Source organism: Gobius niger (genome assembly GCF_951799975.1).
Source record: "Gobius niger genome assembly, chromosome: 13".
NCBI classification, from domain to species: domain Eukaryota; kingdom Metazoa; phylum Chordata; class Actinopteri; order Gobiiformes; family Gobiidae; genus Gobius; species Gobius niger.
Genome location: NC_136864.1, coordinates 18,760,872 through 18,785,266, shown reverse-complemented (window position 1 = coordinate 18,785,266; position 24,395 = coordinate 18,760,872). Strand labels below are relative to the sequence as shown.

At 42.0% G+C, this 24,395-nt stretch overlaps 1 protein-coding gene across 2 annotated transcripts in view; it reads left to right on the top strand.

The window, feature by feature from the left end:
• Positions 1-24,395, top strand: part of LOC306972204 (ephrin type-A receptor 3-like) — an 86,460-nt gene that overhangs the window by 30,281 nt on the left and 31,784 nt on the right. For both annotated transcript variants that reach the window (XM_079568748.1, XM_079568747.1), the window contains exons 6-9: positions 17,695-17,850; positions 19,061-19,396; positions 20,470-20,582; positions 23,477-23,639. In XM_079568748.1, coding sequence (XP_079424874.1) covers positions 17,695-17,850; positions 19,061-19,396; positions 20,470-20,582; positions 23,477-23,639 — 768 coding nt within the window. The remainder of the gene's footprint in view (positions 1-17,694; positions 17,851-19,060; positions 19,397-20,469; positions 20,583-23,476; positions 23,640-24,395) is intronic.

Below are 24,395 nucleotides of genomic sequence, written 5' to 3'. Positions count from 1 at the left end.
CCAAGACGCCTCGAAAACTTGGCACTCGGGCCTTGGAGACGAAGCGAATAGGAACAGGCTGTACCCGGCAGACTTTGCATACTGGTGGTATAATGTGCACAGATTGTGGTTGCACTCGGGCTGCATCTCAATTAAGAAAAACAAGTGCGCCTCGTAAAATAACATGCCCAATTACGGTTGCTGCTCTTCTGACACTGCAGAGGGGCTGACCTAAGACCTCTATGACCTCATCAACGTGCGCAGCCAGTTTTCTCTCTCTGCGGTGGATAAAAAAACGATGTAAGCATGTTTAACAAGCTAGCATTTACTCAATAAGGTCCGGCTTGTGTGCATGTGTGCAGGGGTAATGATGGAGTCATCCCGGCAGGCCGAGGGCAGAGGTCGTCAGATTTATGTGTCTGCCGCAATAACTTATGGTCAGCACATTGGAGCAGCAGTTGCTTTGTGTCATTACCATAGAAAGGGACAGTGCACTTTCAAAGGAAGCGAGTGAAAACAATAGAATGTAATCCCTTTGTAATGAATGCTTAGCTTCGGGGAAATGCACATCTAAGGATTTGCATACATATTATTGTAAGTTGTATTAGAACACTGTCTGTATTTTTAGATCATGAATGTTTCTTTTCTATATTTTTGAGTCATTTTAATTTCCCAAACTCCCCCACATTTGACATTCATTGTTCGAATTATGAAAACAAATTATCTATCTATATAATTATTGATTAGTATATTTACATATTCTTAAAGTATATTGTCTTATATATAGTATATTGTCTGTTTTTTATAGTGTCCAATGTGTGAATAGAACTGTCCAATTTAAAGTAGGTACATGTGTATTAAGGGTTTAGATTGAGCTTGTTGATGTGTGTTTTTTTTAACCAGAGTTTTGTATGTAGCAACAAACACAGAGATCCTTTCCCTTTACACAGACTAAAGGGCCTCCATAGGGTAATCATGCACGGCTGATGCTTTTAAAGCACATTGTTGTCGGTCGAGGTGTCGGGGTGAAGACAGGATGGCAGGGGCATTTGTAATTATCACCATTGTGCTCACGGACAAGGCTTTTAATAGCACCCTTACATCCTTTTGTGTGCCTGCTCTGACGCTAACACTGTTTCCTACAGAGTTTATCCCAGTGTACTGTGCTCTCTTTATTTCTCTCTCTCTGTCGGCGTCAGGCGCTAATGGAATCATTACTACTCCGTTAGACAAACACCAGACACCTCCAATTACGGCCATTTTCTCCCCCTCTATCTTTAGCCTTTCCCACTCTTCCTCCTTCTGTGATTTTCTGACCCCAGAGTCTGCCCAACCCCCATTCAACACAGTATTTGATTATTCTCAGAATGTAATATTCTTGATGTTTTAATCTATTTCATTGTGAACTTTAGGAGTGTTTCTAACTCATCTTAATTCATATAGTATTTCATTATGGTTAGTTGGTAAACCATAGTTAACACTCACATACAGTAAATACATTGTTATCAAAAAGTATAAAAAACACAGAAATACTAATACTTTAATATTTTGAATAATAAATACTCTCATGCTTGTAAAACATTTGCTTCACTCTTTCCACTGTGAGTAAATCTGTAAGTGACAAAAGCTTTCTAACATGTGAAAAATAATTAGCGCTTGTATTTCTTGTATATTAAGATTATTTCATTTGTCAGATCACTCTTGCCTTTACTCTCAAACAGTTATACTTCCAAAGTTTTCACACCCAAATACATTTTAACTCTTTCGTCTTAAAAACATAATATTTACAATAACATTTCTCTTGAGTTAAACTTGGGCTTCTCTAAGCACTCTAAAACCAAAGTGTCCTAGTGCTCGCGATCTAATAGGACTTTGTATTCCTTTGCATCTCTCCTTGTATCCTCTCAGGCCGCCGTTGGCTGCCCTCATCTCCTCTGTTGGCGCTCATTAAACTTGTATAAATCACGGGTCGGCCCTGCTGTTTGAAGGAGCGCGCACGTGTGAGGTTGCTAACAGCAGCGGCAGAGTGACAGAAGCACATGAGTCATGAGAAATGTTTTCGGTTGTGTTTCTAACCTGACGAGTTGTGAGCTGCCGACGAGGATTGTGATTGGAAATGAGACGCAGTTATTGCTCTGGGCAGTGACATAACCTGGCAGGCAGTTAGCAGCGCTGCTTTGATATGGCTTTGAAACGGTGAGAAAGGCCCGGGGCTCCGATGGATCAGCGTGTTATCATGTAGCGACTGTATTTTTGTATATTTTCCCACAATTTCAATGCATTAATATAACCTTTCAGCGACTGTATGCATTCAAATAACCTTTCAGCAACTCTGCATGCCATGGGCTCATCAAAAATAGATAATTTAAGTTTGCTCTGCATAGTTATCAGCTTCTATTAAATGAATAATAGTGAAGAAAAAAAGAAAGTGTCTTTGGTTAACCCTTGCATTATCTGGTGGAAAGAAATCCCAACATTTTAATTGGCACATTATCCTGTAACACCTGTACACAAATCTCACTCCTCACATTTGCCTACCTCCCTCATCAGTTCTCTAAGTTCCTCATACCTCCACCTTTACCCCCTCCCTGCTGTCTCTGTCTTCAGCTGTGGACCATGTAGTGTCCCATCTGACTTCCCCAATTACAATTACAGTTGAAGAAGGAGGTGAGGGATAGACACCTGACTCCCCCTCCTCGCATCCCAGCCCCTTCGATCTTTGTCTCACAGCGGGCAGGAACCAGAATATAGGTCAGCGTGATATTATTTCCAGGTGGTCCAGCTACAATTTAATGGCCTACTTGGAATCTCCTTTTCTCTTGTTGTTTAAGGAGGTGATTATAAGGCGAGAACTTGTATTCTTGCAGAAGGCACAGTTACTACACCACACTTCCGATATTGCTTGCACTTAGAGAACAAGGACAGCATCCACCAACCCTTGGAAACAACTTGATGGAAAGTTTGTTCCCATATGGCTGGATTTTCAACATCTTTGTTTGAAAAGAGTTTAAAATGTTGCAAATAACAAGACATGGTCTATCGGATTTTTAGAAGCTTGTTGTAATTGGCTAAAACAAAGCATATTAGGAGGTTTCAGTCCCTTCATCCAACCTTTTTGGTCATGGATACTACATACAGTAGAGGCATTTCCTTATTGCTGTGTTAAACTCTGGCAGAGTCGTTTTTCCAGGTTAATTAATTCTTGCTTCACATGCTTAAATGTTTCCTGGACAAAGCTCCCTAGCAAAACCCGTTAGCCACAAGAAAAATTGAACAGGAGCGTTAAAGGCCTGAACACCTCAGCTTGTAAAACACCATGTAAAAAGTGGGGAAAACCTGCTTTTAGCTCCTTTACATGTTTGAAACTTCAAATGCCACCACCATGAGATCAGGCAGACTGCGGAGCACTAACTAACGCCTGGACAAACTCACATTGAGGAGCCAATATATTTTTGGAAAAGCTCACCATAGTACTTTGTGTTTCTGTCTCCCGGTGACAAGTGGGATCAAAGGCCTGCTGTTTAGCCATTCACTCAGCTCTGGCCCCGACCACAGTCCAGCAGGAAGGCATTTCGATTTGTTCAGCGTGGGGAAAAAAAGAAAAGAAAAGTATGACACATGTCCTGAGGCTGGTTCCAAAGCACGCTGAAGGAACACGTTTGTAAGAGGATTTGTGGCCTCTGTACATAATAAAGGGCTGTAGTGAACAGATGTAGGAAAGGCTAATCTCTGCACCTGTGAATAAGAAGGAGCTCATTTAGAGAACAGCGCTCCCAGCTCTGCAGGGGCCCGGATGGTCTTTATTGCCTTTCCAGCTACGGAGCCTGATCTGTGCCTTTGTTTTGGTCTTTGCAATTTGTTGTGAATGTGTTGAAACATGGGTAGTGTTGACAGCAAGGGTTGTACTCTGAAAAGGAGTGTTTGACCTGGTTAAGTTTTTATTTGGAACACATTTTGTTGCACTTTGGAACTTCTCTAAGCACAATGTAACACTCACTTGTGGTATAGAGCTAGTGGAGACTTGTTGTAGACCTGGTCATAGTTTATTACTGAAGAGTGTGTTTTAAAGCAGTACTATGTAACTTGTTTATCTTAGTAAATCCTATTCGTAGTCCCTCTGGGAACAACTGTTGATGGGATGATTGGGGGGGTCGATTGGGGGGGTCTTTCATCTCCCTCTGATGTCTTTGACCAGAAAACCACACTTGCAGCTTTTCCTGCACCGGGTTGGAGGCGCAGCACACACTAATAGAATCACGAAGAAGAAGCTAACAGGCTAACGGGCAAAGCTAACAGCGGATTAGTGCCACTTAAACAGTATTTACAGCCAAGTTTGAGTGAAAAAAATGTATCTCCATTGTGTAATTGGATGTACAATATCCCTCTCTCCCTTTGTCTTTTCTGTCAGCGTAGTATTTACTCTCACGGACAATTAATGAGTAAAAAACAGTAACATGCTACGACACCTGCAGTGGCGCTTATGGCCTCTAGGAGAATGAGTTACTTAGTACTGCTTTAAGCCCAGTTTAGTTCTGTTCATAATTTACTTGATTAGCCTTACATTAGACTGCCTATTTTGGATCTGGCTTGTTCTGGTATCATTTTAATTTTCGTTCAGGTTCAGTTATATTCAAACATTAACTTTATTGCTATATCCAACACTGCTCTTGGATGTCACATGTGTTTTGCTAACGCTGCCAAGCCTGCCTCGTCTTTGCCCAGATGCGTGTGTAAACTCCAACCAGAGGAGATGCGTAAAGCGAGTATTTTTATGTTGATCACATCCAGACTGCTGAAGGTCAAGGGCTCCCTGCTGCACGCCTTCCTTCAGCTCTTCTCCGTCGGCGTGGCAGCTCGGGGATCTGGAGAGGTGATGGGAGGCAGGCAGTAGGCGGCGAACACACGGATTTAGACAGCCAGTCAAGGGCTTTGTGGATGTACAGTACAAGAGGTGAATGAGCGCCCGGCATTAGGGTGTTAAGCTGCTCGAGTTTCGGAGGGCCAAGGTGATATGGTCAAGCAGATGTTAGCAAAGGACAAATGCTGGTGTGGAGCTTAAGGCTACGGTAGAGCATTTTCACAAATGCTGTGTTCAGCTTTTCAGTTCTGGAGTAAAGTACACCCAAAAGCAAGCAATAAACTATTGCTGTGGGGTACGAATTTGTAGTTGTTTACCCTGCAACACAAGCTTAACTTATGAAAATCAATAGCTCCTTTAATGACATGGTTCAACTTTTCAATATAAAGTTCAAATAGCTAAACCATAAAGCTTAGATAATCACTGTCTAATGTGTATGGCTGTAAATAGCTTTAGCTCCAGGCTTCCACACAAAGAACTTTCATTCTATTTAACTGCAACATGTGAGTGTATGCCTTTACATACAGTTTATACTGTCTGAAGGAGGCCTGAGGAGAATATTTATGTTGCGAATGTGGCCCTTATGAAAACCTACCAAACAAATATTATTTCATTTTATATGTTATGTTTACTTATTGTACATAAGATACCTCTTTTTTTTTTCTTCTTTTTTTTTCTTTTACTATTTAACTGTTTGCACATTTCCTGTCTATTTTGTACACCCTGAGCGATCTTATTGAATGCCGAATGTAACAAATTAATTTATCCGTTGTGAGATCAATAAAGGATGATCTTATCTTATCTTATTTTAAAAAGACACTATAGGACATCCAAGCCAGCTGATAGAAGCCAATAGAACAATCCATTCCTTTTCAGCTTGACTTTTGGACTTGATCTTTCCCTCTCCTTCGCATTTAATTCATGTGGGTAACGACAGCCAACCTTTTCCTATTCATTTGCCTTTATCTGGATTCTCTCACATGTCCTCACAGCAGATTTCACCCCTTCCCCCTTTTCTTCATCTTTTGAGGTGTGGAACAAATGACACACAAAATGGCAAAAGGCTCAAACCCTCGACATGGTGCACAGTGTCTATTCTACATACCCACACAGCTTTGACCCAGATAATGTCTATTCACACAAAGAGGCTCTCAGAGCCTGCCATCGCCGATCACCTGCCAGACTTTAGCCATGGACGCCCGGAGTACTCACCAAATACACCAAAGCGCCAAGGTGTCTACAGTACCTTCACATGCACAAGGATATGCTGTGGTAGAGAGAAACAAGACTAGAGTTGTTTTTTACATTTTTGTTCAGGTTTAGGTTAATCAAAATTGACCACAGATTGCTTTGCAAAAACTACAATAGAGGCCTCATTGGATGTGGTCAGCTGGATGCTGACGCAGAGTGTGTGTTTGGTTTAGTACAATCCAGGTCAACTGCATATAAACAGCTCAGAAACAACTTTAATAGAGTAGAAATGTGAAAATATTGGTGAAAAAACACAACGAATCACGCTACGGATTTATGTGCCTCAATACAGTCTGTCAGCGGAGTAAGTAAGTAAGTGAGTGCATTGTTTGTCATTGTACATTTGTACAACTAAATTGTGTTAGTCCTGAGCCACTGCGACTGAGCGCACCACCTCTGTGGGCCAAATTTACCATGTTTCTGGAGGTTTGGGGAAACCGTAGCACGGTGCACCGCCTCCTGGGTTTGTTCCTGCTTCAGAGCATGGTGTCCTGCACTAGTTAGCTCCTCCACCTCCTCCTTCCTCCTGTGCCGCTCGCTCCGCTCTGCAATAATAGTCTATTGTTCATGTTTTTTGTTGATGGGGAAACCAGAATTTACATACATATGTGATAAAAGGATAGAATTATGAAGTTGTATGTGACACAGTGGTCTTGTCGTGGTAAAGAAGAGCAGATGAAGAAGCTGACGGTACTGCTGCTGCGGCGGTGACTGAATGCTTGGATACAGAATCAGGATTTGTTGCTATAATTGAGCATCAGCACGGGGCAGCCCAGAGTGCAACTCATTTTGATCTGTTTTTAGTATTTTTAACCGCGACCAAACACAAACAACACTTTGAGTCGTGCAACTTTATAAGAGGGAAAAAGAGGCCAAGGACTCTGAAACTGTTAATGCACGTTTCTACTCTTCAGGTCTGTTTATAGCAGCAGTATTCCCCGCAGAGCCCAGTCAGGAGAGTGAGGGCTGGAGAGCAGGGACTCCTCTGGGTACAGTTGCTATTAATTGGCTGTGCTCCATATGCTAGTTCACTTCCACTCAGGGATAAACATGCACACACTCATGGGAAACTTTTTCAATTCTCTCCAGTCAAAGTCAGCTTAAGATTGCTCTATTTAAGGTCCCCAGAATTTGTATGCACGGGCAGGCACAGACCAGCCAATCCAACAGGAAGCTTGGCTAACAGGAAAGCGGCCATTGACCCTTTCGCCTCACTCCACTTCACTCTTTTGAGTCTACGGATAGCTTCCAGATGTACAGTGAGCATGTCAAAAGACTGATTGGGGGCCCGTCCACACACACATGCGTTATTGCTCACTTCTAAATTTATCATACAGATGTGGTCGCAGTCCAATTTGTATGTGGTTTCAAAGAGTACAGCTGTGCTATTGTCAAAGAGGAGGAAATGCACAAGACAGCTTCAAGGAAAGAACAAAGAAGTCATGAGAGATTTGGCAGATTAAATGTAGGTTTGTGATACCATGTTTGCAGCTGCACAGAGATTATTGATATGTCCTAAGTAGGAAAGTAGGAATTACATCATCAAATCAAAACAATAAACATATGGGTAGTGTTTTATAATGCGCTGAAGGGCTAACGTACTCATTAAAGTTTCATTGTTCTATATGGTGGCCGTTGCAAGGAAGTTGAAGCAGACATTAAGAAGAAGATTAAGATGGAAAGACCTATAAAAACCTGACGTCAAAGGCATCGATTTGTCAGATAAGTAAGATTTGAACACCAAATGTAACCAGAAAATCCACGAGATAATCAGAAAACATTTTTTTCTTGACTTGTTCTTGACAACAAAGATCAGGAATAGCTCTCTCAAAAGCTATTGATAGAAAACATCACTCACAGCAACAGACTAAGTACTTATTAAGTACATGGGACCTGGGCAAGTTGTAAATGGTTGTTTTGTTGTGTAGTAATGCAATTGCTTTACCTTTCTTTACACTGATTTATGTCACAATAGGTTTAGAAATCTATATGTACATAACAAAAATAGATTAACTTCACAACTATGTAGTGAATAGAAAAACTCCATTGCAACATGTTGCTGACAGGACACATTCTGACAAGTATCTGCCTCCCCCCTTTAACATTTGCTAGTTTAACCACCGGGTGATGGAAGTTTCCGTTAGCTCTCATGAATAAGAATAACACGGGAGGGGGAATTTTCTTTTTTTTTTGTCTGCGGCTGCTGCTCAGTTTGCTCAGAGGTTTGACTGACAAACTGCCCACCCACCTATACAAGTCGGAGACAATCTGGCCTCCCACTTGACAGCTACATCTGCATGTTTGTGTAAAAAGATGGCTACTGTGTGAAAGAGAGTGGGGAGGCACGCGGCTTTGCTTTCTACTTCGCTGCTGCTTGAGAGAATGAATTATTGAGAGTGATGAACTGAAAATACCGCGCGGCTCCTCCCAAACACCACTCACTGGTCACAGGGCACGTTTACCGCTGCGGAGCGTGCGTCTGAATACATTTGATATTGTGAGGTGTATGTTTAGGCTGTGGGTTGAGTTTAACATGAGAGAGAAAACAAGGTTGTACTTCAGTGTCTGTAGTAAAAATAGCTACTGATTTTGTTTGTTGCTATGCGTATTTGTTTCAGTTACCGACATGATTAAGCTCCAAAATTCTGCCAAGGCGGCAACTAACTTGTTGGATAGTTATTAGTTCAAGATTTTTGCCACATCCTCAATTCAAGTCCTGGGATATACTGTAGGTGCCAAACTAAGTGACAAAAAGACTTTGATTGGAATCTAGGATTTATAATAAATTAGTTAATAAGACTTGCCTTCCAATGCTGGCATATTTTATGCGGTGCTTTTGCCAGCACGTGGGTTTTCTCTGAGCTCCAGGCTCACAAAAGGTGTACGAAAGGCCAGCATCCGGAGGAGGAAACCTACGCAGACATGCAACATGCAAACTTCACACAGAAAGCCCTGGGTTTTAATACCGGGACCTTCTGACCGCGAGGCATGAAATCTAGCCACTGCGCCACTATGCCACCCAATGATATGTCAATAGATTAATTAATTAATTAATTAAAGCAGTACTAAGTAACTTGTTTACCTTAATAAATCAATTTCGTGGTCCCTCTGGGGGTAAGTGTTAATGGGATGATTGGGGGTCTTTCGCCTCCCCCTGGTGTGTCTAGCCAGAAAACCACACTTGCAGCTGTCCCTGCACCGCCCCGGAGGCCCCAATACACACCAATGGAATCACGTAGAAGAACAGCCAAGTTTGAGTGAATCTCCATTGTGTAATTGGCTCTACAATATCCCCCTCCCCCTTGTCAGCGTAGTATTAACTCTCATGGAAAATTAATGAGTAAAAAAACATAACATGCTACGACACCTGCAGTGGCGCTTATGGCCTCTAGGGGCATGAGTTACTTAGTACTGCTTTAAAAGAAATCAATTGTGGCTGGTGATCATATTGAGAACAATTGTAGAAAGATGCTTATGATGATGATTATTTTGATGAGCCCATAGGTTAAAAAACCTTTCTTGAAATCTTTCTGTAGGAGCCTCCACTTGGTACATTTGCACTGTTGGTCTTTTTTTTTATATTGATGGCAAAGCAGACAGACAAGAATAAGCTATTCAGAGTGTGAGCCCTACTCCCAGCAGACTCTATCCACAAGCCTGTCATGCTCTTTCCCTCTCCCCATCCTTCGCCCCTGACCCCGGAGGCACGGACACACACCTGGTATCTATTTAATGTGTTTTTAGACCTGTGGATAATCACCAGCGCTCAGCGTCGGAGGGTCATCAACCTGGGTTACCCCGAGAACAGTGCTGGTGTTGGATCTAATTGCAATGAATATGACACCCCCTTCTTCCACATTATTTTCCCCGTTTTGGGTTGGTGTGTGTGAACGTGTGTGTCAGAGGCTGTCAGTGGTAGAGTAAATATTTGTGTAGGAGCTCTGGAGAAGGTCAGGGTCAACGTATGACAGACAGACCGCTGGGAAATGACGCGCACAGAGAGAGAAAGGCATAAATACAGGAGGGAGATGGTAAAGGAAGAATATTCAGAATAAAGTTGTGTGAAATGTGCATTTAAAAGTCTGTTGCTTTCATGTTTAAACTCGAACGGCATCAGATCTTGAGAAATGCAAGATGACCAATTACAATTTTATTATTTATCTATTTGTTTACTTTTTAGGCTTTTTCATAGGCTATGGTACTGGGTAGCATACAGCGTGAAATGGGATAAAGAGCAGGAAGAGACACTCAAATTGTTAGGTGTCATACTCCAATTGCACAGTGATGCCATTGACCATTGTGCAGCATTCTATCCATGTATATTTACTACATTAACCACATCTAGTTTGAACTGGGGCTGTAGCAAAAGAAAAAAAAAAAAGCTACACGCTACGATGGAGTGAGTGAAAGTGGGGATTCATCCCTTAGTTCCCCTTGGACGCTCTCGGTAATTGGCTGATATCAGAAGGACAGTCAGTAGATCAGAAAGAGCCCTGTGTGTACTCATGTGCTTCATGTAGTGGACATCGCCCAAAACATTTCAGATCTGCTTCCATCATCATGGGAGACTGGAGATGCCATAGGAGGCCATAAATACACTAAGGGCTTCTTGTGAGCTGTCAGTCACTGTGGTGTGTGTCATCGTCTGGTCACGGCTCATATCTCATGTCTGCGATGTAGCTACTAGATACTGTCAAACTGTCTGGGCCAAATAAAAACCGAAAGCGAGGAAGTTTCTAAATATACCTCAGTCTTTTTTTCTTGTTTTATTACCAATATAGGTAACTTTGGTCTCTGCGGTGACTGAGAATGGAGTAGTTTTAAACTTGATATAAGGCAAATCGATTTATCCTCGTTTGGGACGTTGATGTTTCAGTTTCACACATACACACACATCAACATATTAAGCTGGTGGGAGGTAATAAGGACAATTTTTTATGTAAAACCGAGGATTGGGGAAGTGTCTGGGGAAATGAAAATCTTCAGCTTCCAAAAAAAACTTGCTGTGCGGTGATAAAATATTCATGATTCAACTTGAAAGTTTGTTTACTGTCACTAATAGAGCAACACAATGTTTTTTTTTTATGTGTACTTGTGTTACAGCTGCTGACTATCTCCTGCTGACATTTTTTAACAGTTGCTTAGGTGATCCATGAATAGCCTTAGTCGGACTCATCGTTCAGGCGTTACTTACTGCAGCATCATTCTTCTTCCTATACTTCGCGCTCGATCGACGCGTATTTACAAGAAACATTACCTTGCTAATTGCCTTTAAGCTTCGTACAACAGTTCCCATTGTGTGAGAGTCGCCCAATTAAAATGACTGCAGTAATAATTAAAGAATGATTCCTGGCAGTGCTTAATGATCACAATCTCTGGATTTTGTATTTCAATAAAAGTCAGTGGCTCTGCGGTGAAAATGGGTAATTATCGCTGCTTAAAATTTAATCTGTTGGATTCTATATTTATTGCTATCTGGCCTGTCAGAGAGTTGATTAAGAAATGGTAGGATTAGATAGATAGATCAAATAAAAAGTCGTCATCTAATTGGTACTAAAAGGGCAAATCATGTTATTCTGTTGACAGTGGTTCTAGCCAAATATTTCTGAAATGGATTTTTTTTAATTGAGTATCTTTGTAACATACAGGTATAGTGGTTGAGTGGAGCAATGGTTCTCAAGTTTTTCCATTAATACTTGGCCCCACTCGACTATCTTTGTACGTGCCCCGCTGTGCTCTGGCTGGTGCTTTTTATGTTTCCCCCCAACTGTTTGTCTTCCCTGGTCTTGTTCTTGATATTAACTACTTCAGTCGTGGTTCAGTTCCAGTTTAGAGCTGGTATAGCCTTGTTAAGGATCTGTGTACATCTGCTGGTTAAACATTTCATTACGTATGCGGTGTGAAATATTTTGTGACGCATTGAGAGAAAAGATTTATCAGTGCATTTTTGGATTAACTGTGGGATGATGAAGGACGTGAAAATGCTAATTTTGTTCACCTAATGTGGTAAAAGTATGTATTTGAATGAAAATACAAGGGTTTTTCTCGTAATTGTATGATGTTCCCCTGTACACAGCGTTACACAGTTATCTTTTTCTCGTCATTTGTTTAGCTTGAAAACATGTCAATTGAAGCCGGCGCATGTTTCACGGACATGTACACACGAGCGCAAACACACAGGCAGATTCGACCCCGGTGGCCTCAAACATGTCACCTCCAATCTCGTCACATTTCTCCACTGACGCCTGATGTATCAATTTTTAAGGAGCCGGTCTCAACAAGCCCATGCTCTGTGGCACTCCAGGGGCCGTCCACAAGAAGGGCTTCATCCTGAAAGCCTGTTGCCATGGTGACCATTACAGAGTTCATCTCCCATGGGCCAGCGAGCTTTACACAACTTTCCTCTCAAAAGAGCACACACAAACACAAGCTCTATCCCAGCAAACACTTAACACAAGAGCAAGGCCTCCCTCAGACCCAGCATTTCAATCTGTCTCCTCTCCCACTCTTAGAGGACACGTGTCCCGGTCCACTTGTGGTCACACAGGCTATTTTCATCCATCCTCCAGAGACAGTGGCCATCGCCACCTGTTATTGGATAAATTCTGATGCCAGGAATGTGATAACTATGCAATGAAAGAGACATAGTACTATTGAAATGTACAAAGGCACTTTTCTCACTGTTGAGCATTTCATTGCAGAAAAGCAGCTGCAGCAACTTTCTCTTTAATGAGAAAAGTTTCTTTGACTTTCAGTAATGTGTATTAATGAGCATAATATCAAGGCTAAAAAAAATCAAAAAAGTAATGAATGGAAACAGTTTCTGTGTGTACTGATCTGAATATTAAAATTTAGATTAATCTGCATACCTTACTGTTGCTCATTCAGACAGTATTCATTCAACTTGTGCCCAAGAATTTGAGATGTATGCACCACTTCCCATTTGTCCACAACATCAAACGTGCCATAGCATGAAGGAGGTTATATCCTTGTGATTTTTATAAAGAAAAATAGGGGGTTGTGGTCATTTTTTTTGTTGCCATCGTTGGACATACAGCCTTTTCAGTCATAGACTTCTTCAAAGGGCAGTTCCCGTCTCAATGGGTGCGTGTGGTGACTGAGGGGAGTGTCTGGAGCAACAGTACTATATCATATCTAAGAGCTATCGATTGGCACAGATCCACTCTCCCGTGATGAGATGAATTTTTAATAAGACATCTGACGCCACGCTTTGTATTTAGTGGGAACATATACACACAGACACACACACACACATGCTAACATGCTTACACTGCCACTGAGAAAATAATACAGGAGTGCTGAAGATTTATGAATTTATCCCTTTTTTGTGTCTCGGTATGTTTATCAGGCTGCTACGGAATCTTTTCGCCTTTGCCTTTTCCATATCTGTGCAAAATCATTAATCATAAGGGAATCCAGTCAAAGAGCCCGTTCCCATGAGGTAGCGACTAGGAGTATATCGCTTGAGGAAAAAGGAGGCAAGTCAAATTTGGAGCAAAGAGAGAAAAACAAGTGAAAATTCGAGTGCAACAGAAGAGACCAGGAGAAGGAAACAGTTGGCCCGCCCGTAGATCCGAGGTTGGCACGGGCGTCCTTCTGTCCATCTTTGGGGTCTGTTTTTTGTGCCTGGATGAAAAGAGCCCCAGAGAAAAGCTAGCTGCTACGTCCTCGCCAACACACATGGCGCAGCACAGGCACCCATTACGCTGAACCTGACAGGAAGGAGAGAGCGGTAACCCTTGGAGAGTTATCACCCGCTTTGCTTTCCTTTTGGTTTCGACTCTTTTTACACACATATCCCCCTCTTCCCAGTGTTCTTTCAGGCCCATGGGGGATTGAGCTAGTGGACTTTGCTCCCCTATGATGAATGATTTGCCTAAAAATACTGTCTGCTGTATTCGAGCAGGCGCAGCAACCAGGTGGAGGGAGTAACATCGCCACACTGAGAAATCACTCTGCTTTTAGGCCACTATTATAGCCGTGGGTTTACCACTGCCATGACATCAACACCTCACCTTCAAAAACCATTAGCATGCAGGCTAAAATGCGTACAATGACACAGTACACAGCATCAAGAGCTGTTGAAACATGGCAAAAAAAGTTATAATTCTGTTAGCGAACATTAATATTAATTCAAAATGAGCTTTGCTGTTTTTCTGTTTTATTCTGTTGTCAGCAAATTTCTTATCTGACTATATCGAATCTAGCCTGGCTAACGCCAGACTAAAATCACAAGTGATATTTAGTCTGGGGACCACCAATTCATTTTCTCGTAGGAGAGGTGTGGTTTACGGGGCGCTACGAATGTCTATCATGCGTCTGCACGAGGCCACAGCCAATCGTATCATTGTATCCGATGACATATGATGTACCCGCTGTAAACTTTCGAGCTAAACTATTTAGAACATGGCCTAAAGCTTGATCGAAAAATACCATCGCGTCTGCTGCTGTCATGTTTGATCCGTAAATAAACGTTTTATTTTTTAATCCGTAAATAAACTTCAAGCTTCCGTATATCGAATAGCTCATCATCATCTTGCCGTCCCTCCTCGTTCTGTGATTGGTTCCCAAATCTATGCGAAAATTTCGGCCATGGCCCCCAGGCTGTTGTGCAGTTCGAAATGATTCGAGCGCACACAGCAATCTGGTGTTAGCCAGGTTATATCGAATCATGTGCAGTGTCCAGTGTTGGGCAAGTTACTTTAAAACTGTAATATATTCTATATTAGTAGTTAAAGTTATGAAAATGTCACATGTTTGTATTACATATTATTGTTTCAAAAATGTAGCTGAGTTACACTACTCAGAGTTACTTTTGAGTTACTTTTGGCAAAATATAAACTGAAAATACTAATAATGCCACCAAGCAAAACTGCGGTCAAAGATTTCCTTTTCCTTCGCTTTCCCCCATTCTCTCTGTTTGTTGTTTTGATCTTACACACCAGTGTTGGTTATTTGGGGGGAGTTTTTTCGTTGATACGTTTAAATGCACTTATAACTCGAGTTGCTTGAATTGTGATGACTAATATATTCCGATATGTGTTATGTAAGTAATATGCTATATTCCTTACAGAGAAAGTCCTATATTTTTGTAGACATTTTGTTTACCCTCGCATACATGCTATGAGACTCTTTACTTTTGCAATACGTTACCCCAAACACTGGCAGTATCTGTTGTGTTTCGCAAATTAATTCAATACAGACCAAAAAGTAATTTGTAAAGTTTTTTGTTGTTGTTGTGTGTAATGGGGTCTGGATTGTAAAAAATGTATCCTCATGGACAAATGTCTTTGAAATTAGTTACTCAGATCCAGGGCAAATAAACGAATATTTGCTTTTTGTAGTGTAAAAAATTTACTACGCCTGTACTTACCTGCTGCAACCCTCTTCATCCACGGACTTGGGACTGACACCAAGAGTACACTGCCCTGATGGTTATATTGCCAGTGATCTTGTGTGTCTAAAAACAATAGATGGATTTAAGAGCTTGAGTACCGTCATTTTTTGTGTCGGGGGTTGTTGTGTGTGTAATAATTTACAGCCGCTCTGGGCCGAGTGACGTATGGCTTGATTAAATCCCTGACCTTCAGATCCAGAGCAAGCAATCAGCACTCACACACACACAATCAGTGCATACTTAACACCTCTGTGCACACCAGGGGCCAGCGCACCAACAGGCAATCAACACCTGGAGCATCCTATCACTCCACGGATCCAAGCACATACACAGTTCTCAAGGGCACATCCTGAAATGCATTTAGCCAATATCCTTTTTGTTTGCAAATTTACTACAGTGTATATTGCAATTTAAGGCTTTTGAAGTGGGATTAGCAGCCCTATGATAAGAATAACCTGGAGTAGTCAAAAAAGTACTGGCTATCTACCAAAACAAAAGATTAAAAAACTGCTAAAATTATGTTTGATGAAGGTTCTTGAGTCATCATCTGTACTCTGTAATCACAGAAAACGATTCAAGAACCTTCATTGAAGATGTACAACTCCTGTATGACTGAGAGCCTACACATGCTACAATTATGATATTTCCAAAGGATTCACTATGAAATGAGACAAAACAAATTTTTAAGTTTTTAGGTTGAGCGAGTGTGTCTGTGAGTGCAAGTGGGGGAAAACGGATGGAAAATATGAGTACTCTTACGTCAAAACAATATAAAGTAGACTACAAAAAGTTACTCAAGTGCTTCAGTAAACCAAACAGATACAACTTTATTTGAAATTCTTTTGGACCCACTGTATAGTAAAAACAGAATGCGATGAAGGCATAAATAATATACCTATTGTAAGCATCTTGCTGTTTTGTTTGAACTAATTGAAGATATGTTACTGGCGTGAATGTCAAACCAAGCATTTTATGGAAATTAAATGCCTAATCTTCTGTATTTTACCATATTCCGCCGTATTTGGAGCTTTCTGCCAGTATTCAGCCACACCCAAGGCACATATTCAATTGTATTTTTGAGCAACCCTAATTTTCCTTACTTTAGCTTTTGCACACTATAATATTGTTTACCGCTTGAGGCAGGAAAAGGGCTTATGAGAATAGGAGCAGCAGCCCCATGAATGTATAAATAAATACATGCGTAATCTATATTCAGATTACCAAAGAGGAAGCCTGGATTGCATTTTACTGCCAGGAATGCAAAAGGGAAATCACGCTGGTCCCCAATCCATTTTGTTGCTGTGCTGTTGAGCAGGGGCACACATTTGCCTCCGCAGTTTTATGACTCCACATAATGACTAATACGCACCCGGTGTAACAGCCGAAGCACTAGTCATATTATGTTATTGGTGTATTTGAGTTCCCCACAAGATCTTATATAAGAGGAATAACATTGGCACGGCTGTTGCTGTGTTATTGTTTGGTCCGATCCTGCGGTGAGACTGGTCGTACGGGTCTTTCACGTCACGTTGTATTAGATCAGGCTTTGTTTTTTGCCATTGGTGCTGCTTGACACGGACTTATGACCTCGCTGGATCTGTTATACTCACTTTAGCTCAAGCTACAGGCGTTATCTTCTGTACCTTGTATGGGTTTATACAGTCCTGTTTTAGCAGGTCAAAGTAGCATATGTGTCATCATTTTAGAGGATTATCAGTGTTAAGCTGTCAGAATGATGCTATTGACAGGGTGCTAGCGATGGGAGAATCTGAGATACAGTGGGACACTCATGAGTGTTGATATTACAAGTCCTATAAGTATCCCAGTGGTAAAAGTACAGAGTGGTACAGTAAACACGCCACACCGGATTGTAGCTATGGGCTAATACACAGACACGGGAGAACATACAAATCCCACACAGACAGGTCTCGTCCAGGGACCTTGTTGCTGTAATGCACCGCGCCGTACTTATATGGCTGGGCATACTTATACGGCTGTAGAAAAGAATAATTGCTAATATTTTGACTTTGTAGCAGAATAGTCACAGATTGAAGCGTTGATAGGCCTATATAAGTTTGCACAATATTGTGCTCTAACACTGATCAGCATTGTTCTTTCCTGTTTAATTATTACTCATGCTAATATACTTTTGAAATACTGAACTCATATTTTTCCATCTTTCTTGCAGCGTGCAGACCCGGTACATACAAGGCCTCAGCCACAGACGCCTACTGCACCAAATGTCCTCCTCACAGCTCGTCTCCTCTGGAACAGGCCACAGAGTGCATCTGTGAGAAGGGCTACCACAGAGCGGAGAGTGACCCACGCTCCATGGCCTGCACACGTGAGTCATACTCAATGATGTCTTCAAGAAAAATAAGTCTTAGAAGTCATAGAAGGGCATAATCTGACAGCATATTTTTATATTAAAAAAAATCCACTGCAGTGAGAGAGAGCAAAAAAGGTTGATGAACCATTATCAGATTAAGAAGAGAGTATATTATTTCATTGTTGTAGCAGGTGAGAAGTGACAGGTGTTATGAAGTGGAAAGAGCTTCATTCGAGTATGTTGGGGCGAAGTCCGTCTCTCCTAAGCATTTAGGGTGAGATGGTGGGAGAATTAGGCATCAGCAGACAAAGGAAATGAGACTGAGAACGAGAACAGCGGGGGAAAAGTGGACTATCAGTAGAAATATCCCAGTGTCATAAAGGGCCAATCAGCTGTGATTATGATGGACAGTTAAGTGTGGCCTCGTGTATGGAGCAGGGGAAAGGGTTGTATTAGCAGGATCAGAGAACCTCTATTCAACAGATATCTGAGTGACAGCTTCAATTATCCACAGCCAGGCCTCCGCCCCCATAGCCAGAAAACCCCCATCTCCTCTATTCTTCTGGGGGCTGTGCCATGGGGAGGCCTAATCAGGAAAGTTGCAGGCACTGCCAAGCCCCCCTGGGGCTTAGGCTCAGCCCAGCCTGATGACATGTCAGCCTTAATGGGCATCCACTGACACATTTCCATAGATACCTGCTCTGCAGCATGCAGCAGGGACCAGCCATAATCAGCACTTTTCCATATGAACAGCTCCTATAGACGTGGCCATCATAATGACATACATGGCATGTGTGAGCTTTGTGGGTAACCCGACTAACCAGCCTGAATGTAATATTTAGCACTACTCTTCCAGTGAGTCATAGACACTAGATGTATGGTTTACAAAAGTTGTGTTGTTGTTTTTTTTACAAGTTGCATTTTATAAGGACCTGCAGATATGTTATACATGTACTCAGCCGTGGTTACACTTTTGTAAAGTTGTCTTTTGTCAAATTTGCTAATGTGTGTGTAAAGAACAATGACCACATCCCACTAAATTAACTTTAAACAAGAGAAGGTGGCCCAATGTACAACGCAGTTAAAACCCGATGTAAAGAATAACCCAGGATGGTTCAAAGATCAACTGTGTGGCACTTGCACATTTGTTGACAAAGACAATCCACGTAAACGTAAAACCTCAAAGGTACTGGGTCTCACTTCAAAATATATTTTATCACGGCAGGTCCTCCCTCTGCCCCTGAAAACCCCATCTCCACGGTGAATGAGACGTGTGTGACCCTGGAGTGGTCCTCGCCCCGGGACACTGGGGGGCGGGGCGATGTCACCTACAGCCTCCACTGCAGGAAGTGCTCCGGCGATGGCAGGAAGTGCTCACCGTGCGGCGGCAGTGTCCACTTCATCCCTAGACAGTTTGGCCTCTCCTCCACCACTGTGCTCATCAGCGACCTGCAGCCAGACTCCAACTACAGCTTTACTGTGGAGAGTCAGAACGGAGTGTCCGACTTGAGCCCCACGCCCAGGGGAACAGTGGTCGTCAACATCACCACCTCGCAAACAGGTATGCAGCATTTTCTTTGCCATTATTGTCAATATTGTTCAGTCAACGTTATGATCTTGTCAGTCAAGTATTTTAAAGACAAAACAGCCATGAATTTGCTAAGTTAGAGCTTATAAATGTTATTTTGTTCAATTGTTAGTTAAGGCACATGTATTGTAATTCAGTTATTGTTCAAGTACTGGTACAGAAAGAACATGAACACTGCTTAGCCTCACTCAGAAATTCGTCTTTACCTACAAAATGACACCCCCGGGGATATGTACATCTTTCCTTTAGTGTGGCGTAGCAGGGATTTGTGTCGGATAAGAGCGAGTGACAGGTTGCTGATGACTAATAGGGCTAATAAGTGTGAATGTGAAATAGGAGGAGGTGGTGGTTCATGGGGGGTGGATGTGATGAACATGACTGTTAACCTCATTACGACCGCACGTGTCACAAGTTGCACTCTTGACTCCACTATATGCTCAGATAAAACACGCTTTGAAATGCACCGGCACATGCCCTCTTGTGCTAGATCTCTGAATATTAATATGAGCTGCCACGGCAGGACATGCTTCACATGTACCTTATGCGTACACCTCCTTACCAAATAGAGGCACAGCTGTGAGAAGACAGAGGGTCTCAGTCAGAATTCCTCTGACGAAAAACCTGCTGAAAATCAAGCCAGGAATGAATGGATGTGAAGCTTTAACACTGACTAAAACTTATTGTGCACGAGAGTCCAAATATTTTTTAATCAAAAGCAACATATTTCAAAGACTAAAGACTAAAGGTCATTGCCGTGAATCATTCACATTCAAATCGATGCGCTAGCAAAAGTTTGATAGTGCCACCACTCCTTTATTCAGACTTGGAACCCTAATGTCAGCTTTGTCACACACTAAATTTATTGTTGTTGATTGTTATGAACGTATAGGATTTTTAATAAAGACTAAGAACTCTGGGGGCCAGTCAGCCACTTGAACAAAGTTGAAACAAACAACTTTATCAGGATCATAATGAGGTTCAGGGAGGTCCTTTGAGGATGTAAGTTTCTTTGACTTTGTGGATAATTCTATTTTTGTTTCATACAGTAAGCGTAGTGTTGAAGGAGAGGCGGAGCAAGGATAGCGTGACTTTGGCCTGGCAAGGTCCGGAGCGTCCCAACGGAGCCATAGTGGAATATGAGGTCATCTATTACGAGAAGGTGAGACTTTTATATTTCGAATCTCTGTTGGTTGAAACTATCTTGTGGGATTACAAAAACACAAGGTTCAGTGTCTGAGTTGTTACATCCTTCAATCAATTAAATTTTTTGCCTTGTTTACTACGCTTTGGCTGCCTTGGCCTTGAGGCATCCAAGTAATGACTATATTGAAAAAAACAACAACTAAATGTTCTTCATTCGTATCTCCCGCATTCTTTATCTCCATCATAAGCCATCCCCTACTGCTCCCACCAAGCCAATTACCCGCACATCTGTCGAACAAACCTTGTAAAACACAGCCAAGGTGATGAAATTAAGCCCGCCTGTATGTGCTGACGGTGATTAGCAGTAAAATAGTGTTAATCCGCATTGTAGAGAGGCTTCCATTAGGTAGTGTATCAGGCTCTCTGTGGGGAATCAGCTTACGGACAGACACACACTTGTTCTTTATTCATCCTCCCACACGCACAGTTGGACACATGCACACCTGGGGGGTCGGAAAAGAAACATGGCAGGAGGTGAGTAGCGACATATTGCCCCAAAGTGTAGATTTGGCAAGACTAAGAATTGGGACTGCGCAGATGCTCATGTATAACTAAGTGCTGCAATCATGAGCAGATGAAAAATGTCTGTGGTGAGCTCGGCCGACAGGAAGGTCAAACGCACAAGTTATCATTATCTCATTCTAATGCAAAGAGTAGATATGCAATAGAGTTCAATCAATCAGCCAACGTTTATGTGTAGAGCCCTTTACAACAATCCGGGCCAGATTTTGTGACTGGCGCAGTCGGTGCGCAACTCTAAACGCAGCGTGGTACACGCGCGATCTTGCATGATCTTGCCTTGTCTTCTTCCTTAGAATCGATGTCAAATTGAAAACAAAAGCAAAATTGCCTTGACAAGTCTGTTTGAGCGTAGGTTAACACGCAGGCTTACTTTGATACAGTAGATCAACACGCACACCCCTAACACCAAAACAACACCAGTTTTCCATAAATAAACCACACATGCCTTCAAGTGCCACAACACCAATCTTCCAATTTAATCTGCGTTTTAATGAGACATTTCCATCGTGTGTCAGTCTTTACCTCCTGATGATGCTCCTTGTGTAGCCACAGCTTAGTCCAAAAGAAAGAAGCACATTTTACAGGGAGCATTGCAACTTTTTTTTTTTTTTTAACCAATTCAGCCGCTCCAAGAATCCTGCAGCTGTAGCGCAAATGTTCCAATACGCTACAGTTTTCTTGCAACTGCTGCATTACTCTTCAACTCATCTGCAGCTAATATGTCATCTGATCAATTAAATCCTGTACATTTCGTAACTTTGCGCATTCAAACGGTGTCAAACGCGAGGCTGCTGCCTCTCCTTCCCCGCCCGCTCATCTTTAATCTGCAGCGAGTGGCTTCACGCAATTTCTTTAATCTTTATTAAACATTGCACGCTGCATCACGCATGTTACGCGTGTACAAGAGAACCCCCCCTCGCAACCCACCGCCTTCCGCAGGTCTGGGGAAAGTATGGGGAGGGGGCGGCACCACAATATCGCAATGCGAGTCTGTCCCCCCCTCCTGTCCTGCCCACTTTTTGCGCCAGGTATGACACTGAAGATTGCAAGGAGCGCCACCCGTCTGCGCACTCGTCTTCTCTACAGCCTGCGCCATGAACCACAAGATCTGGCCCTCCTTGTTTTCAACATGTCGTGCCTTTTTGCTTCTTTCCAAAAAAGTAATTCAAATAGGCTATTTTACTACAACTTTTATGGCACATGTCACAGTATTCTCTCAAAGGAAAACAATAATTAGGCTTCAGATGTACTGTGAAAAATGTTTACCAGATATGTACAAAACAACCCAAATTTGGTTTGCAGCTTTGAGCAATAACAGGCTGAATCTTCCCGTATTTTCCAGACTATAAGTTGCAAGGCAAGGCAACTTTATTTATATCGCGGATTTCGTACACAAGGCAACTCAATTCGCACTTTCTATCATAGTTTGGTTGGGGGTACGACTTATACTGAGGTGCGACTTATATATCAAAATATAAAATTTCACAGCTGACAGCCGTTAGAGGGCACTCGAGGCTTGTGTACCAGTATCTGCTAAGACTGAACACAAATGCCCCCAAAAAGAAAATCTGCAGATTACAAGCTGCAAGTAGTGAAATGCAGCCGAAAACGGTAATCGAGTAGAGGAAAGGTTTGGAGTGAGCGAGAATCTTGTGAGGGATTGGCGAAAAGCGGAGGTTACTCTTACTGCAATAAAGAAAAGAGAAAAAGAACCTAATTACGTGCTAAAAGCTCGATGGTCAAAGCTAGAGAAACGAGTTCGCAAATCTTGAACAACATGCCGCCCGGAGAGGCTTGTCAACGGTGCACCAGGGTGGCTGGTGCTACTTATGTGTTTCTTAATTCTTCATTATACATTTTTTGGCTGGTGCGACTTATACTCCGGAGCGATTTATATGTTTTTTTGTTCTTCATAATGCATTTTTTTAGCTGGTGTGACTTGTACTCCGGAGCAACATATATTTGTTTTTTGTTCTTCATTATGTATTATTTGGCTGGTGCGTCTTAGACTCCGAAGCGACGTATAGTCCGGACAGTACTGTATTATGCCCAAAAATGCCCCAGATTAACGGTTATATAGATGCAGGTTTAGTTTAAAAAATATACATTTAAATACATGGTTAAAATTCCATTATTTCATTTTGTTTACAGTTTTGTTTTTTAATGCACCATTTTTCACTTTTGCGAGCGTTCGCCACCCAGGCACAAACACCCACAAAGAACGCAAACCCATCATATTTTATCACTTCTGCTATTGCAAATTTCTGCAAAAATATTATTTGACCCCAGACAATTTCTTGCATACTAAGTGGTCTTTCCTTCTTGCAGAACCAGCGTGAGCAGAACTACACTGTTCTGAAAACTCGCTCCAACATGATGACAGTGGACGGTCTCAAACCGGGGACCACCTACGTGTTCAGGGTCAGGGCGCGCACCGACGGGGGCTACGGCAGCTACGGGGGAGAGATCGAGCTCGAGACGAGTCACGAAGGTACGCTGATTCTGTCCCTTTATTTCACTCCCCAGTGGCTTTTAGTCCGGAACAAACAATAAAGCACGCGCCTGACAGGATAGATAGAAATAGTTTGCATGCCAGTGTGTTAGCTGTGATGCTCACAAAATGAATGCAACATAAATTGGTTGCTGAAGGTCAACAACAAGGGGAAAGATGAGTGATTGTATCTGGCTTAATGTATTCCTGCTGCAGATTAAAGAGTTCACTGGCAGAAAATAGCCTTTATATCAGCCCAGAAACTCATTTACATTTTACTATTGAAAGATGATAATGTAGAACAATGTTATTTTATGTTTTCATAAATTCTCTGGACATAATTTTCACTTTTTGTCCTTTCACCACACAATATCACTGGCCATGAATTTTGGGCTAGATACTAAAACTAGGCGCAGAGTCATTCATCAAAGTGTCTGAATCATTTTGAGTATTTTCTAACTAATTAGTAGCAATGGCTATTCTGTGAACACTGTAGAGTTCTAACAAAGTAACATAGGCTCTTCAATACACTGAACTCCAATACTTCCACCTTCAATGTACTGTCACAGTGTCACATTTTTGTCAAAACAACACTAAGCAGGAATAAAATACATAAATCAATATGACACTGGGTCCTAAGTAACATAAAAAGTGCAGAAATTGCTCTGATGCTGGAAACATTACACTGCAAATTGCTCCCTCACTCTCTAACAGTAGCTGCCGCCATGGAGTAATGATCTTTCCATTTTCGGTTAT